Here is a 17741-nt window from a genome sequence, read left to right as displayed (position 1 = left end):
CAGAGGCGCAGAGCCTCCTGGCATAGGGTCCACGACCCCACCCCGCCCTGTTTGTGTAGTGGACAGTGGCAGTGTCCCTGCTGCTTGGACGGCGCGAGCACTAGCGCGATCTGTGGTGCGGTTTTAAAGCTGAGTTAATAGCTTTTTAAAAAACTGATTTTAAGAGCGATCTTGAGCTCATTCATTAGCGAAGGACAGTCGGAGGAGAGCGATCAGGCTCCCTCGTGTGCTGTGTTATTATACTGATTCAGAAAAGGGGGGGGGTGATGGACAGAGCATCTGAATTAAGCAGAACACTCCTACCCAGTCAAAAGATCAGGGCTTGATCCATCACCGTTTTTTAGCTCACTGCACCATCCCAGTTCAGAACCTGGCTACATGCAAATTAGTCTGTCCCTGGCCCAGTGCATCATGGGAACAGGGCAGACCAAACTACCAAGCCAATTCTTTACTGGAAAGGAAACAAGCTTCCGGGGACCGGTTTCTGGCATTACAGCCGTCTTCGGCCCGGCTTGCTTGAATCCTGATGGTGCAGTGAGCAAGGGACTCATGTCTGAGCATACCCTTCCACTCCTATAGTGGCCAAAATGATTCAGAAAAGGGGGTGGTGATGGACAGAGCATCTGAATTAAGCAGAACACTCCTACCCAGTCAAAAGAACAGGGCTTGATCCATCACCGTTTTTTAGCTCACTGCACCATCCCAGTTCAGAACCTGGCTACATGCAAATTGGTCTGTCCCTGGCCCAGTGCATCATGGGAACAGGGCAGACCAAACTACCAAGCCAATTCTTTACTGGAAAGGAAACAAGCTTCCGGGGACCGGTTTCTGGCATTACAGCCGTCTTCGGCCCGACTTGCTTGAATCCTGATGGTGCAGTGAGCAAGGGACTCATGTCTGAGCATACCCTTCCACTCCTATAGTGGCCAAAATGATTCAGAAAAGGGGGTGGTGATGGACAGAGCATCTGAATTAAGCAGAACACTCCTACCCAGTCAAAAGATCAGGGCTTGATCCATCACCGTTTTTTAGCTCACTGCACCATCCCAGTTCAGAACCTGGCTACATGCAAATTAGTCTGTCCCTGGCCCAGTGCATCATGGGAACAGGGCAGACCAAACTACCAAGCCAATTCTTTACTGGAAAGGAAACAAGCTTCCGGGGACCGGTTTCTGGCATTACAGCCGTCTTCGGCCCGGCTTGCTTGAATCCTGATGGTGCAGTGAGCAAGGGACTCATGTCTGAGCATACCCTTCCACTCCTATAGTGGCCAAAATGGTTCAGAAAAGGGGGTGGTGATGGACAGAGCATCTGAATTAAGCAGAACACTCCTACCCAGTCAAAAGATCAGGGCTTGATCCATCACCGTTTTTTAGCTCACTGCACCATCCCAGTTCAGAACCTGGCTACATGCAAATTAGTCTGTCCCTGGCCCAGTGCATCATGGGAACAGGGCAGACCAAACTACCAAGCCAATTCTTTACTGGAAAGGAAACAAGCTTCCGGGGACCGGTTTCTGGCATTACAGCCGTCTTCGGCCCGGCTTGCTTGAATCCTGATGGTGCAGTGAGCAAGGGACTCATGTCTGAGCATACCCTTCCACTCCTATAGTGGCCAAAATGATTCAGAAAAGGGGGTGGTGATGGACAGAGCATCTGAATTAAGCAGAACACTCCTACCCAGTCAAAAGATCAGGGCTTGATCCATCACCGTTTTTTAGCTCACTGCACCATCCCAGTTCAGAACCTGGCTACATGCAAATTAGTCTGTCCCTGGCCCAGTGCATCATGGAACAGGGCAGACCAAACTACCAAGCCAATTCTTTACTGGAAAGGAAACAAGCTTCCGGGGACCGGTTTCTGGCATTACAGCCGTCTTCGGCCCGGCTTGCTTGAATCCTGATGGTGCAGTGAGCAAGGGACTCATGTCTGAGCATACCCTTCCACTCCTATAGTGGCCAAAATGATTCAGAAAAGGGGGTGGTGATGGACAGAGCATCTGAATTAAGCAGAACACTCCTACCCAGTCAAAAGATCAGGGCTTGATCCATCACCGTTTTTTAGCTCACTGCACCATCCCAGTTCAGAACCTGGCTACATGCAAATTAGTCTGTCCCTGGCCCAGTGCATCATGGGAACAGGGCAGACCAAACTACCAAGCCAATTCTTTACTGGAAAGGAAACAAGCTTCCGGGGACCGGTTTCTGGCATTACAGCCGTCTTTGGCCCGGCTTGTTTGAATCCTGATGGTGCAGTGAGCAAGGGACTCATGTCTGAGCATACCCTTCCACTCCTATAGTGGCCAAAATGATTCAGAAAAGGGGGTGGTGATGGACAGAGCATCTGAATTAAGCAGAGCACTCCTACCCAGTCAAAAGATCAGGGCTTGATCCATCACCGTTTTTTAGCTCACTGCACCATCCCAGTTCAGAACCTGGCTACATGCAAATTAATCTGTCCCTGGCCCAGTGCATCATGGGAACAGGGCAGACCAAACTACCAAGCCAATTCTTTACTGGAAAGGAAACAAGCTTCCGGGGACCGGTTTCTGGCATTACAGCCGTCTTCGGCCCGGCTTGCTTGAATCCTGATGGTGCAGTGAGCAAGGGACTCATGTCTGAGCATACCCTTCCACTCCTATAGTGGCCAAAATGATTCAGAAAAGGGGGTGGTGATGGACAGAGCATCTGAATGAAGCAGAACACTCCTACCCAGTCAAAAGATCAGGGCTTGATCCGTCACCATTTTTTAGCTCACTGCACCATCCCAGTTCAGAACCTGGCTACATGCAAATTAGTCTGTCCCTGGCCCAGTGCATCATGGGAACAGGGCAGACCAAACTACCAAGCCAATTCTTTACTGGAAAGGAAACAAGCTTCCGGGGACCGGTTTCTGGCATTACAGCCGTCTTAGGCCCGGCTTGCTTGAATCCTGATGGTGCAGTGAGCAAGGGACTCATGTCTGAGCATACCCTTCCACTCCTATAGTGGCCAAAATGGTTCAGAAAAGGGGGTGGTGATGGACAGAGCATCTGAATTAAGCAGAACACTCCTACCCAGTCAAAAGATCAGGGCTTGATCCATCACCGTTTTTTAGCTCACTGCACCATCCCAGTTCAGACCCTGGCTACATGCAAATTAGTCTGTCCCTGGCCCAGTGCATCATGGGAACAGGGCAGACCAAACTACCAAGCCAATTCTTTACTGGAAAGGAAACAAGCTTCCGGGGACCGGTTTCTGGCATTACAGCCGCCTTCGGCCCGGCTTGCTTGAATCCTGATGGTGCAGTGAGCAAGGGACTCATGTCTGAGCATACCCTTCCACTCCTATAGTGGCCAAAATGATTCAGAAAAGGGGGTGGTGATGGACAGAGCATCTGAATTAAGCAGAACACTCCTACCCAGTCAAAAGATCAGGGCTTGATCCATCACCGTTTTTTAGCTCACTGCACCATTCCAGTTCAGAACCTGGCTACATGCAAATTAGTCTGCCCCTGGCCCAGTGCATCATGGGAACAGGGCAGACCAAACTACCGGGCCAATTCTTTACTGGTAAGGAAACAAGCTTCCGGGGACCGGTTTCTGGCATTACAGCCGCCTTTTCTGAATCATTTTGTCCACCATAAGCGTGGAAGGGTATACTCAGATGTGAGTCCCTTGCTCATTGCACCATCAGGATTCAAGCAAGCCGGGCCGACGACGCCTGAAATGGCAGAAACCGGTCCCCGGAAGCTTGTTTCCTTCCCAGTATAAGAATTGGCTTGGTAGTTTGGTTTGCCCTGTTCCCATCATGCACTGGGACAGGAACAGACTAATTTGCATATAGCCAAGTTCTGAGCTGGGATGGTGCAGTGAGCTAAAAAACGGTGATGGATCAAGCCCTGATCTTTGGACTGGGTAAGAGTGGTCTGCTTAATTCAGGCACTCTGTTCATCACCACCCCCTTTTCTGAATCATTTTGTCCACCATAAGCGTGGAAGGGTATACTCAGATGTGAGTCCCTTGCTCATTGCACCATCAGGATTCAAGCAAGCCGGGCCGACGACGCCTGAAATGGCAGAAACCGGTCCCCGGAAGCTTGTTTCCTTCCCAGTATAAGAAATGGCTTGGTAGTTTGGTTTGCCCTGTTCCCATCATGCACTGGGACAGGAACAGACTAATTTGCATATAGCCAAGTTCTGAGCTGGGATGGTGCAGTGAGCTAAAAAACGGTGATGGATCAAGCCCTGATCTTTGGACTGGGTAAGAGTGGTCTGCTTAATTCAGGCACTCTGTTCATCACCACCCCCTTTTCTGAATCATTTTGTCCACCATAAGCGTGGAAGGGTATACTCAGATGTGAGTCCCTTGCTCATTGCACCATCAGGATTCAAGCAAGCCGGGCCGACGACGCCTGAAATGGCAGAAACCGGTCCCCGGAAGCTTGTTTCCTTCCCAGTATAAGAATTGGCTTGGTAGTTTGGTTTGCCCTGTTCCCATCATGCACTGGGACAGGAACATACTAATTTGCATATAGCCAAGTTCTGAGCTGGGATGGTGCAGTGAGCTAAAAAACGGTGATGGATCAAGCCCTGATCTTTGGACTGGGTAAGAGTGGTCTCCTTAATTCAGGCACTCTGTTCATCACCACCCCCTTTTCTGAATCATTTTGTCCACCATAAGCGTGGAAGGGTATACTCAGATGTGAGTCCCTTGCTCATTGCACCATCAGGATTCAATCAAGCAAGCCGGGCCGACGACGCCTGAAATGGCAGAAACCGGTCCCCGGAAGCTTGTTTCCTTCCCAGTATAAGAATTGGCTTGGTAGTTTGGTTTGCCCTGTTCCCATCATGCACTGGGACAGGAACAGACTAATTTGCATATAGCCAAGTTCTGAGCTGGGATGGTGCAGTGAGCTAAAAAACGGTGATGGATCAAGCCCTGATCTTTGGACTGGGTAAGAGTGGTCTGCTTAATTCAGGCACTCTGTTCATCACTACCCCCTTTTCTGAATCGTGTTATTATACTGGGGCATGGCAGGATTGCCGAGGTCTTGGGCAGCTAGCCTGTTTGTGAAAGGTTAACTGGGGGCAGTGTTCACGGCTAAAGTCTCCTACCTGACGACAGTGGCTGCAACATCACGCAGGAGGGCTGGGCTTGTTTTCTTCCTTCCCGCCCCGTTCTGACGCCGGTGACCAGCACCGTTCGTGCAGAGGGCGTGGAAGGTCCAAGCCAGCCACTTCCGGTGCGCGGGCAGCGCTCTAGTGGTTCAGATGCTGGGGGGGGGTTAAAAGGCGGATGCCTGATCAGTAGCGCAGCGGACGAGCGCAGCGGACGAGCGCAGCGGACGCGCCGGCGGCGTGCCCGTCTGCGCCCGTCCCCAGGCCCCAAACCCCATGTCAAATGGGGAGCAGGGTACGATGGAGTAGAGATCAACTCTTGGCTCTCCGTAGTAACACCCCTAGCGTGTGCCTGCATAGCATGAGAGTGGAGGTGGACGTGGACTGCAGGCATTGCAGGTTTTGCTGCAAGACGAGAAGTAAGGGGAAACAGGAGTACACTAGCCTAATCTGTGGGTTGCTGAATGCGAGATCTTTGCGCAAACATAGATTAGATGTTTACGACTTGCTCACAGAGAAGCATTTCGACCTCCTGTTCCTCACAGAGACATGGCTGGATGGGGACTCCGCCACAGATGTAGTTGAGGCCCTACCAGAGGGCTACCAGATGATTAGGCAAGATAGGCTATTGGGCAGAGGTGGGGGCATAGCCATTGTATTTTAACAGCCGCTATGCTGCCAAATGGAGCGAGCGCCAATCTTTGATAGTGAGGCAGGTGCTTTCACTATTAATGTGAACAGTGGCAATACAGTGAAGGGCTTCCTGATTTACCGGCCACCTGGTCCCTATACTAGGTTCATGGACAGTCTGGTAGAGGGCAGTACTGAGGCCGCGCTACGTTGAGATAAGTTCCTCGTGCTAGGGGATCTTAACATCCATCTTGAAGATCCCCTGGACAGAGGGGCAGTGGCTCTCTGTCAGGAACTACAGGCCCTGCAGCTAGATCACAGAGTAAAGTCCCCCACTCATCAAATGGGCCATTTATTGGACCCGATATTCGCCAAATGGGGGGAGGTAGAGGTCAAAGATGTCATCCCAGTCCCCTGGTCGGACCATGCTCTGGTGCCATTTCTTGTGCAGATTCTGGGCAGCAGAGCAATGGAACCGGCACCCCTTAACTATCTCAGCCGCAAATGGACAACATTTTCACAAATAAAGTTCAATGCGGCACTTACATCGGGAGGGGACCCGGGGGTGAGGATGTGGAAACAGCCAGTCACAATCTGACCAAACGCATTATGAAGGCATTGGACTGCACGGCCCCTCTATGCCAGAAGAAGGAGGGCCACCGTATTCAAAGAACGGCCCCGTGGTACAACGATGAGCTGCGGGCAGCTAAGGGAGTGCAAGCATTCAGAGAGGCAGTGGCGGGTGGCCTTTAGGTGCCAGGTCAAACAAGAATATCTAGTAAAGAGGCGCATTACCATGGGAGGATTAGGAAGGCTAAAGCAGCATACTATGCTGATAAAATCAGGGAGGCAGAGAACTCCGCGAAAGAACTGTTCTTGATTTATAAGACTCTTTCGGTTGTAAAGCCTGCCGGTGCACCAAGGGAGTGCTCGGTGGACTCGAGCAATCGTATCGCGGATTTCTTTGCGGAAAAAGTCTCTAAAATATACTCCTCCTTCCCTAGCCAGACCACAGCAAGATCCGAGTTTGTTGAAACTCCTAGGGAAACCGAGGGCCTACATGTACTGGCAAATTTTATTACTCCCCCTCCAGATGTGCTGATACAGATCTGTAGGCTGGTAAAAATCGGGTTCCCCCAGAGACCAGACATCCCCTAAACGTCTGGCCGATAGCCTCCCGCTTTTGGAGCCCTACATTAGGCATCTATTAGATGTCTCTTTTAGGACCCATACCGTACCCAAAGACTGGAAACAGGCAATAGTGCTTCCCCTGCAAAAGAAGCCAAACATTAGCTTCGAAAAATTGGAAAATCTTCGCCCAATCTCCCTTCTACCCTACATGGCCAAAGTGGCGGAGAAGGCCATGAATATGCAGCTAATGGAGTTCGTGGAGGAGGCAAGCCTCCTTCACGACACTCAGTTCGGATTCCGGCCCCGGCACTCTACGGAGTCGGCCCTACTTAGGGCAGTTGAGACCATGAGGCAGGGGGTGGATGAGGGCCAAACTATGGCCTTGCTCCTGTTGGATTTAAGCGCAGCATTCGACACTGTAGCTCATGCCACCTTGCTACAGTGTCTGAATGAAGGTGGGATCTCTGGCGCTGCGTTGAAGTGGATCCAGTCCTTCCTGACAGATAGAGGTTTTCAGGTCAGGCAGGGAGACTACTATTCGAGAGTGGTTGATTTGGGTCAGGGAGTGCCGCAAGGGTCGTCCCTGAGCCCAACTCTATTTAACCTGTATGTCTCCCCAGTGGGTACCATAGTGGAGGGCCATGGGCTTCGCATAGTGTCGTATGCCGACGACACGCAGCTGGCCATCTCCCTATCGCGCGCCCCCGGTCTTGCTGCAGAGAACTTTAGAGTTTGCATACAGGAGTTAGCAGCCTGGATGTCTGCCAACTGCTTAAAGTTAAATGGCAGCAAGACAGAGGTGCTCGTGGTGTGGGGAGGCCCGTCGGTGTGGTCGTCGGCATGGTGGCCATCCTGTCTGGGGGTGACACCTACACCGTGTCAAGAAGCCAAAAATCTTGGTGTATGGCTTGATGCTGACCTCACATTCGGACCCCAGATTAACCGAGTGGTGGGGGTATGCTTCGGCGTCCTAAAAAGCCTACGGAAGATCCTTGATTTGCTTCCTGCGGAGGCCCGTAGGACGCTGGTGCATGCACTGGTAACGGCGCGACTGGACTACGGTAATCTGCTGTATCCTGGGGCAACGGGAAAGAACATCAGTCGTCTCCAGGTGCTGCAGAATGCCGCGGCCCGTCTGGTCTTGAGATTACCCAGAAAGTCGGCCTCAAGGGAAGCGCTCCAGGCACTCCATTGGCTCCCAGTGAGAAGTCGGATTGAGTACAAGGCACTGTGCACATGCCACCGCATCCTGCATGGTAAGGCGCCGATACCGTTGCGGGACCTGATTTCTCGCTATGAACCATCTCGTGCCCTGCGCTCCACCGGTGCGGACCTACTAAAAGTCCCCAAAGTAAGAAAGGCTCGGATGGGGGGCAGGTCCTTCCGATATCTGGCAGCCAGAAGCTGGAATGGACTGCCGGCGGAGATGTGCCTGGAGCCATCTGAATCCAGATTCAGGGGGAAACTTAAAACCTATCTCTTTATCCGCTAGACTTGCACTGACATTGGCCGCCTGATTCTGTCACTCCCACTTGTCACAGCGCGGGGACACGCCGGTCCGCGTAACCAGGCGCTCTATAAATCTCCCTATTATTATTATTTATTATTTTGTTGCAGTACCACATGGCGGTGGTGTTGTCCGTGAACACCTGCACTACACGCCCCCGGACAGAGGGGAGGAATGCCTTCAGTGCTAGTCGGATCGCCCGCAGCTCCAAAAGGTTGATATGGAGCCGGAACTCCGCCGGAGACCAGAGGCCTCTGATCTCCGCCTCTCCCATGTGGCCTCCCCAGCCCTGGAGGGACGCGTCCGTCACAACCACGTGCTCCGGGTGGGGTAGGGAGAGGGATCTGCCACTGACCCAATCGCGGTCCGTGAGCCACCACTGCAACGGTCTTGCAGTGCCCTCCGATTTCAAGACATGATCGGACAAGTTGCCCTGATGCTGACCCACTGAAACTTCAGGTCCCACTGCAGAGTCCGCATCCGCCACCGGGCGTGATGCACCAGAAGGATGCAGGAGGCCATCAGCCCCAGAAGCCGCAGCGTCAACCTGACCGAGACTCGGGATAAAGGCTGAAAGATCAGAATCAGAGCCTGAATATCCCGAACCCGCTGTTCGGGAGGATAGACCCGAAACTGCACCGAGTCTAGAACCGCTCCGATGAAGAGGAGCTTCTGAGAGGGGCACAGGTGCGACTTCGGCACGTTGATGGAGAACCCCAGCAAGTGCAGGAGGTCGGCCGTAGTCTGGAGGTGGCTGACGACTGTCTGGGGCGAGCCCGCCTTCAACAACCAGTCGTCGAGGTAGGGGAAGACCGACACCCCTAACCTGCGCAGATGAGCTGCGACCACCGCCATCACTTTCGTGAACACCCGTGGGGCGCTGGTAAGGCCGAAGGGGAGCACGGTAAACTGAAAGTGCTTGTGGCCTACCGTGAACCGCAGGTAACGCCGGTGGGCCGGCAGGACGGGGAAGTGAAAATAAGCGTCCTGCAAGTCCAACCATCCAGTCTCCAGGGTCCAGGGCAGCTAAGACCTGAGCCAAAGTCAGCATCTTGAACTTCTCCTTCCGGAGGAAGCCATTGACGTTCCGTAGGTCCAAGATAGGGCTTAGGCCCCCTTTGCCCTTCTTGGGTACCAGAAAGTAGTGGGAGTAACAACCACACCCTACTTCTGGCCCAGGAACACGCTCGATGGCCCCCTTGGCCATGAGGGCCGTGACTTCCTCTTGCAGAAGTTGCAAGTGATCCCCCGACACGCGGTGGAATTGCGGTGGCATGGCTGGAGGGGTCACCTCGAAGGGGAGGGAGTAGCCCCTTCGGACGATTTGCAGCACCCACCTGTCCGATGTGACAGTCCGCCAGTGGAAGAGGTGATGGCGAACCCTGCCCCCCACTGGCGTCACATGGGCCTGAAAACATGGACTATTTATTTATTTATTTATTTACTTATTTTATAGCATTTATAAGGCGCACAGCTACCCACAAAGGGTTTCCCGGCGCCGAAACAGCAAAGACACAGGACACAACTAGAGAGAAAACAGATCCAAAGGCAAATTATTTATCAAACAGCCAGGTTTTCACACTTTTTCTGAAACTCCTATAGTTTTCTTCTTTGCGTATTGCAGTGGGCAGTGTGTTCCAAAGAGTTGGACCCAGAAATGAAAAGGATCTTCCGCCCATTCTAGCCCGTTTGTACCTTGGTACCGCAAAGTTCGCTGATGTAACTGAGCGAAGATTGCGGTTGGGTAGGTAAGGCTTGGCAAGATCTTGAAGATACTTGGGAGCAGTCCCGGCTTTGATTTTGAACAGGTAGCTCAGGGTTTTAAAGCGAATCCGATTTTCGACCCTGAGCCAGTGCAGGTCCCTGAGATGTTTAGTGATCCTGGCATATCTCGGGATTCTGCAAAGCAGTCTGGCCGCAGTATTTTGCACCAGTTGTAAGCGTCTTATTACTGCTTTGTTTGCACCCAGGTACAAGATGTTACCGTAGTCAAGCCGAGATGTCACTAAGGCATTGACTACGGTCTTCTGGGTGGTCGGTGGTAGCATCCAGACAATCTTGCGTAACCATCTGAGAATAGTAAAACATATGCCAGACAATTTATTTGCTTGTTGCACCATAGATAAGCTGTGATCAATGATGACCCCAAGATTTCTGACCTGAGTGGCTGGGGTCGGAAGCTTGCCTAGTGAAGTCGGCCAATGGGAGTCGCTCCAGAGATCTTTACTGTTCCCTAGGAGAAGGATCTCCGTTTTTTCCCCATTTAATTTGAGTTGGTTGGCCGACATCCAGCAGAAAATTTCATGGAGGCCTGTTTTAAGTGCAGAAGAATCAGACGAGTCAGATTTAGATAGTGAAAACAGAATCTGAGAATCGTCTGCATAGGTCATCAAAACCAGACCGAAGTTCTCTGCAAGGTAGGCTAATGGGCGGAGGTACAAATTAAACAAAAGGGGACTCAGGATAGATCCCTGTGGTACACCGTGGGGAGAATAGAAAACATCCGAGCAGGCCTCAGAGGAGGTGATCTGGAAGGTCCGTAGGGATAGGTATGATTTGATCCATTCTAACGCCTTGCCCTCGACACCACTCTCCCCCAACCTGATGAGCAGTTTGGAGTGAGAGATGGTGTCGAAGGCCGCGCTTAGGTCCAATAGGACCAGAGCCACCATTTGGCCATCATCTCTGAGCTCTCGGATTCTTTCCGTGATCCCAAGCAGGGCGGTTTCAGTGGAATAGCCGCTCCTGAAACCGGACTGAGACGGGTGAAGTAATTCATTATTTTCCACAAATGTGGAGAGAACTTCATGAATGTGCCTCTCCAGCATTTTAGAAAAAGCAGGAAGCAACGATATTGGTCGATAATTGGCCAATATCGTAGGATCGGCGGCTGGCTTTTTCAGCAAAGGGCTGACTATGGCATGTTTCCATAAAGCAGGAACAGAGGCCTGTTCCATAGACACATTAAGTGTCTCCATAATGGGTGTCAGGGTGGAATCCTCCAATTGGCTAATGATGCTGATTGGAATAGGATCGCGGGGAGAACCTGATTTAATAGATTTAAGCAATTTCCTCAGTTTATCCGATGTGATGGGAGGCCAGTCTTCAAGGTGACAGTTGCCTTTAGAGATTTGAGAAGTGTCCTCTTGATTAAAGGAGGTAATATTATTTTTATCAATATTAGAGACAATCTTCTCAATCTTTCCAGTAAAGAAGGACGCCAAGTCCTGGCATTGCTGAGTACTAAGAGGGAGAGCATCTGCTCTTGAATTTTCTCCAGCCAATTCCTTCACCGTGTTAAAAAGAGTCTGGGATTTATTAATAGCTGTATTTATAGTCGGACTAGGAAGGTTTTTAGGCAGATGCTGTAGGGGGAGGTGTGGACTGGCCTCGCCGTTGTCCCCGACCGCCGCCACGGCGGTTTCCACGGCCACCACCGCGCTGTTGAACATTCTGCGGTGCGTGGCTGGCAGCACGTGTGGGGGCGCCCCTTCCGTGGCCACGAAAGGAGCGAAAGGCACCCGTTTCTGGCGTGTGGCCGAGAGGCCCAAGGACTTGGCCGTAGCCCTGGAGTCCTTAAAACGCTCAAGCGCATGGTCTCCCTTGTTGCCAAAGAGGCGACTGCCATCGAACGGCATGTCCAGTAGAGTGGCCTGGACATCGGCCGAAAAGTTGGCGGACCTCAACCAGCCGTGGCGTCGAACCACCACCGTCGTTGCCATAGCCCTTCCCAGTGAGTCCGTGGTATCCAGCTCACACCGGATGGAATATCGTGCTGCATCTCGGCCCTCCACAAGGGCTTGGGCGAGTTTAGCCCGGACCTCCTCCGGACATTGTGGCAGCACGTCCGCGACCTTGTCCCACAGGGTGTGGGTGTAGCGGCCCAAGAGGCATGCGGTATTGACAGACCGCAGTCCCAAACTCAGGGACGAGAACACTTTCTTCCCGAATTGTTCATACCTCTTGGATTCCCGATCGGGCGGAGCCGTCGGGAATGCGGTCTGGGAAGTGGAGGCCTGGATGACCAGGCTTTCGGGGGTGGAATGGGTGGACAAAAAGCAAGAGTCGCCCGGGGCTGGGTGGTAGTGTCTGGCCACGTTCCTATCCACAGGCGGACCTGTGGCGGGCTTGGACCAAGTGCCCACAAGAACGTCACACAAGGCCTCATTAAACGGCAGCAGAGGCTCAGTGGAGCTTGCCTGCTGTTTAAGGACCTCAGTGAGGAGGTTAGTCCTCACGGCCGCGACAGGGAGCTCAAGGTGTAAGGCCTTGGCCGTCCTCGTCAACACTACACTGTAAGTAGCCCCCTCCTCCGTTGCCACGGTGGGAGGGGAGACAAATCCAGTGTCTGGCGAAGTGTCAATTCCACTGGCCTCCCCAAGCTCATATGTCCAGTCCTGTTGAGACTGCCACTCTTGTGCCAGAGGGTCCACAGACCCCTCCTAATCACCCTCGTCACCCATCTCCTGCAGAGCAGGGTCAACAGACGGGGCCGGTTCATGGAAATAGAAATCTCCAAAGGCCGTCGGGAGCGGCGCCCAGCGGCGCCGCTCCGGCGCCAGATCCAGACTGAAGGGAGGATTGGGGACGGCGTCCATAGTGGGCGCCGGGGGCGACACCCGCAGGGCCGGAGCCAGTGAGGTTGTGAGGTCGACCGGAGACGACCCGGATCCGGAAGTGGATCCAGTGAGGGCCTGCAGTACCGGAACCGAAGTCGCCGGTGGTGCCGGGGTCGAAGCACCCGACGGCGTCGGAGCCGAAGCACCCGACCCGCTAGGCCCTCCAGCCGGGGTAGTTGGGCCTGGAGGCGCCATGGGACCCGGCTGAGAAGGGAGGGACCTCATGGCAATGAGGTCCCGCTCGACCTCCTCTGGCGTCGCATCATGCCCAGGGACCCGAAGGTGTGGGGCAGGCGACGACGCCTGCGACTCCGTTGGAGCCGCGTGGGTGGTGTCACCTGAACCCCCGGCTGCGTCGTGCAAGTGTCGGGGTGGGTCGGAGGAACAATGACGTCTCTCCGACATCTCATGCCTCTTACCTGAGGACTTGGATCCCGACGACTGATGTCCACTCCCGGAGCTGCGAGGACTCCGACCCCGGTCCCTCGACCTCCTGTGGGACCGGGACCTGGAGCGGCGCGGGGCCGACTGCCGGAGCTCAAATCGCTTGCGGGACCGCTCCCGCCTAGCTTTAGACGTCAGGGCCCGGCAGTCGGAGCAGGTGCGGTCGTCATGGTTGAGGCCTAAACACTTGAGGCACCTGCGATGGGGGTCGGTAACCGACATCAGTCGGTCGCACTTGGAGCAGGGTTTAAACCCGGGCACCCTACCGGCATCGTCGGAGTCGAAGACTCGAGTAGAGAAATGATCAAAAGATCAAAAAAGTTTAGTCAAAAAATGACTAAGGGGTAGAGCTTCTCCGGATCTGCGCTAGCTGGCGCGGAAAAAAGAATAACTGAAGTCAGTGCGCATGGGCGGCGTCTAAGTACTCCGACGACGTCATTCCGGCGCTAACGACGGACGTGGAGCCGCGGACGACGCCTGCCGGCACGCTGGGTATTGCTACGCAAAAAATTTCGGATCCAGTCTGACGCCTGGGGATATTCTAAGGCAAGGAATCTATCACTAACGTGTCTCTTTCAGATTTGCTTTATAGTAAAATGTATGTGACACAAGAGGTTTGATTTATATATGATTGGGACTAGATACGTGTTTGTAGGTAAAAGCATAGTATCTCAAGAGAGTGTACTTTCTTTTTCACATCACTTTAAAAAAAAAACTGACCAGTTAAATATTCTTAAACCAACCAGACTCACTGTTTACCTATTGAAGGACTAAGTTTAGTTATTCTAGTAACTTTATTCCAAAATGTTTGAGTCAAGATTTTGGTGCCGGCATTAGGTGCATATTGATATTTTAGTAGGTAAATAGTTTTTGAAGTTTACATTGTTGAGTTGTTTATTTTTTAACTTTATATATTCACATGCTTCCCTGTTACTTCGTAGCACTATGCTTAAGCTGTAATGGGGTAAAAGTTGGGAGTCTACAAAAATGTTGATTTACTTTTAAGACTGCATTGGTGTTTGGACTGGCGTTTGCACCAAATACTCAAAAACATTTTTAGGACTTTGGAGACAAAAGTGTACTTAAGATCATCCAGTGATGATTTCTTCTTGTTATTTTCGCAGGAGATTGTCAATCTTGCGGAAAAAGCACTTCAGAGACTTCAGCAAAAAGGTAAACTGGCAGAGTTCCCACCACAATACAGCATTTCTATTCAGGCACATAGACACTATAAGTCCTCCAGACGAATTAAAGTATCTTTCTTTTCTGACAGACGCAGCTTCTCGATTATCACAGATGCCCACTGGCATTGTGTCTAAGGGGCTATCCCTCTCTCGCAGTGCCCCAGTGGTCCTGTTTCCCGCTCACAGTGCCATAGTGCAACTGCCTCGCTCTCTCAGTGCCCCAGCGGATCTGCAGTCCTTACGTCCCACCTCTATCAGTGGCACTGGGTTGGGTTTCCTCTCTCACACTTCAACCATGCCTCTGCTTCACTCTCATAGCGTACCAGTGGACCTTTACACCTCTCCTAGAGTCATTGCACAGTTGCCGCACTCTCTCAGCGGCCCAGCGGATCTGCAGTCCTTGCGTGGCATCATTGTGAAGCTTCCCACCTCTCACAGTGGCACTGAGGGCGGTTTCCTCTCTCACACTACAACCAAGCCTCTGCCTCACTCTCATAGCACACCAGTGGACCTGTACGCCTCTCCTAGAGTCCTTGCACCGTTGCCTCACTCTCTCAGTGCCCCAGCAGAACTGAAGTCCTTGCGTCCCACCTCTCACAGTGGCACTGGGGGCAGTTTCCTCTCTCGCACTACAACCATGCATCCGCCCCACACTCATAGCGCACCACTAGACCTGCACCACTCTCCTAGAGGCATTGCACAGTTCCCTATCTCTCTCAGTGCCAAAGCAGATCTGCACTATGCAGAGGGCATCACCATGAAGCTTACCGCCAGTGCCACCTTGAAGCATTACCTCTCTCCGAGTGCAATTTCAAAAATGCCTACCTATGGCACTGACATTTTACAGCTGCCTACCACCCAACTAGCCACCATGGAGCTGCCAAGCTCTCTTACTACCATTGGGGAGCAAGGCCACCTTCACGGTCCCTCCTTGCAAAAGATGCCGTCTCACCCCGCCAGACCAGAGCAGACCCCTACTGCCCATGACATCCTAGGGCAAACCCCCTCTCAAATCAGGTCTGAGGAGAAGAGATCTTCTGATGGTGCCACCATGACCCAGACTCCCTCTCAAAGCACCGAAATGCAGCAGGCCTTATCTCGAAGTATTGCCGAGAAGCAGACCCCATCTTTCAGAGCCACTGCTAAACAAACACCTTCTTACACCGCAACTGTGGCACAGACACCATCACTTATTGCCACCATCAAACAGACCCCGTCTCACATTACAACCAAAGGGCAGACACCCTCTCGCATTACAGCCATGGAGCACACCCCATCTCTCAGTACCCCTGTGAAACACACCCCTTACGAAACTTCCCTTAAACAGGAGACACCTCATCTCGGCGCCCCTGTACAGCACGACCCTAACATCCAGCAGGAACCTTCTCTCAGTGGGAGCAAGGAGCAAACCCACTCTCGCAGTGTGACCCAGGAGCAGACCCCCTCTCATACTACCTTGCAGAAGACCCCCTCTAACACAGCTACCCTGCAGCAGAAGCCATCTCACGCTATCTTGCAGCAGGCCCACTCTCACACAGCTACCATGCGGCAGGCCCACTCTCAAACAGCTACCATGCAGCAGACTCCCTCAAGCACAGCTACCGTGGAGCAGAGCTCCGCTGACAGTGCCACCTTGGATAAGACTACAGCACACCGTGCCACCATGGAGCAGGACCCCTCTCATACTGACACGTTGGTCAAGAGCGCAACTCGCAGGTCCACCTTGGAGCCTTACACTACGGAGAAGACCACTACTCATAGTACCACTGTTGAGAAGACCAGTACTCACAGTGCCACTCTCAAGACGATCCCCTCTCAGAGCACCTCTCGTAGTATCAGAGAAGGCCTGACCCCATCTCAGAGTGACATTGTTAAAGGCACTGCCTCTCATACTGCCACCCTGGAGGAGACACCCTCTCACATTGCCACCACAAAACAGGTCCCCTTTCCCAGTGCTGTGGAGAAGACCCCAACAGGCACTACTACCACAGAGCAGGCACCCTCTCTCAGTCCAACCATGGACCACATTCCTTCTCAGAGAGTCACAGGGGAGGAGGTCTCTTCTCGCGATGCCACCATAAAACATAGCCCAACCATGCTGCAGGGCCCCGATCACAGTAGGACAATAGAACGGACCCCCTCAGTCAGTGCCTTCAGGGAGCAGGCCTCCTCTGGCAGTATGACAATGGAGCAGACCCCTTCTCACACCGTGGCAATGAAGCAGACCCCTTCTCGCACCATGACAACAGAGAAGACCTCACACAGTTTGACAGTGGAGCAGACCCACTCTCAAAGTTCCACCGTGGAACAGACCCCATCTGGGAGTGGCGCAATGAAGCAAACCCCCTCTCGCAGTGTGGACGTGGAGGCCACCATGCGTAGTGCCACAGTGGCGCAGAGCCAGGTCTTGGAAAAGACTACCTCCCACAGTGACATCTTAGACCATACCCCCTCACACAGGTCTACTTTGGAGCACACCCCCTCTCACAGTACCACCATGGATAAATCCCACACTCACAGTGCCACAATGAAGCAGGCCCCCTCTAATGGCCAAACCATGCAGCAGACACCATCTCACACCGCCACATTAAAGCAGACTGACTCTCATAGCACCACTGGGGCGCTGGCCCTCTCTAGTAGTACCGGTGTAAGACAAACCGCCACTCACATTGCCGATGAAGAGAAGACCTCCTCTCGTAGAGCCACTTTAAAGACGACCACACACAGTGCCACCTTGGAGCAGAGCCCCTCTCACAGCGACACTGCGGAGCAGAGTCCCTCTCACAGTGCCACCTTGAAGAAGACCCCATCTCGCACCGCCAGAGATAAGCAGACTTCCTCTCTCAGTGCCACCTTGGAGCAGAGCTCCTCTCTCAGTGACACTGCGGAGCGGACTTCCTCTCTCAGTGCCACCTTGGAGCAGACCACATCTCATGATCAATTAACGGATGAGGCCACCTCTCGCACTAACATGCTGGATCAGACCCCTTCAGGCACCACCACCGAAGAGCAGACCACCTCACCCACTGCCAGTGAGAAGCACACCAGGAAGAAAGCACATCATTGCAAGTCCACCACTGAACAGCCTGCACAGTGACCTTTCATTAGCACAAAGACAGTCACAGAATAA

The 17741-nt window shown here is 52.8% G+C and overlaps 1 protein-coding gene across 2 annotated transcripts in view; it reads left to right on the top strand.

Annotated features, from left to right (window-relative positions):
• Positions 1 to 17741, top strand: part of STKLD1 (serine/threonine kinase like domain containing 1) — a 392522-nt gene that overhangs the window by 330000 nt on the left and 44781 nt on the right. Inside the window, exons 19-20 of one of the 2 annotated variants that reach the window (XM_078646123.1) lie at positions 14552 to 14600; positions 14701 to 17741. In XM_078646123.1, the coding sequence (XP_078502249.1) occupies positions 14552 to 14600; positions 14701 to 17708 (3057 nt within the window). In that variant the 3' untranslated portion in view covers positions 17709 to 17741. The remainder of the gene's footprint in view (positions 1 to 14551; positions 14601 to 14700) is intronic. The other variant, XM_078646124.1, reaches the window with a different exon arrangement.

Source organism: Lissotriton helveticus, chromosome 5_1 (assembly GCF_964261635.1).
Source record: "Lissotriton helveticus chromosome 5_1, aLisHel1.1, whole genome shotgun sequence".
NCBI lineage: Eukaryota > Metazoa > Chordata > Amphibia > Caudata > Salamandridae > Lissotriton > Lissotriton helveticus.
The sequence above is the reverse complement of the archived record's forward strand: the minus strand, read 5'-3'. Positions and strand labels throughout refer to the sequence as shown.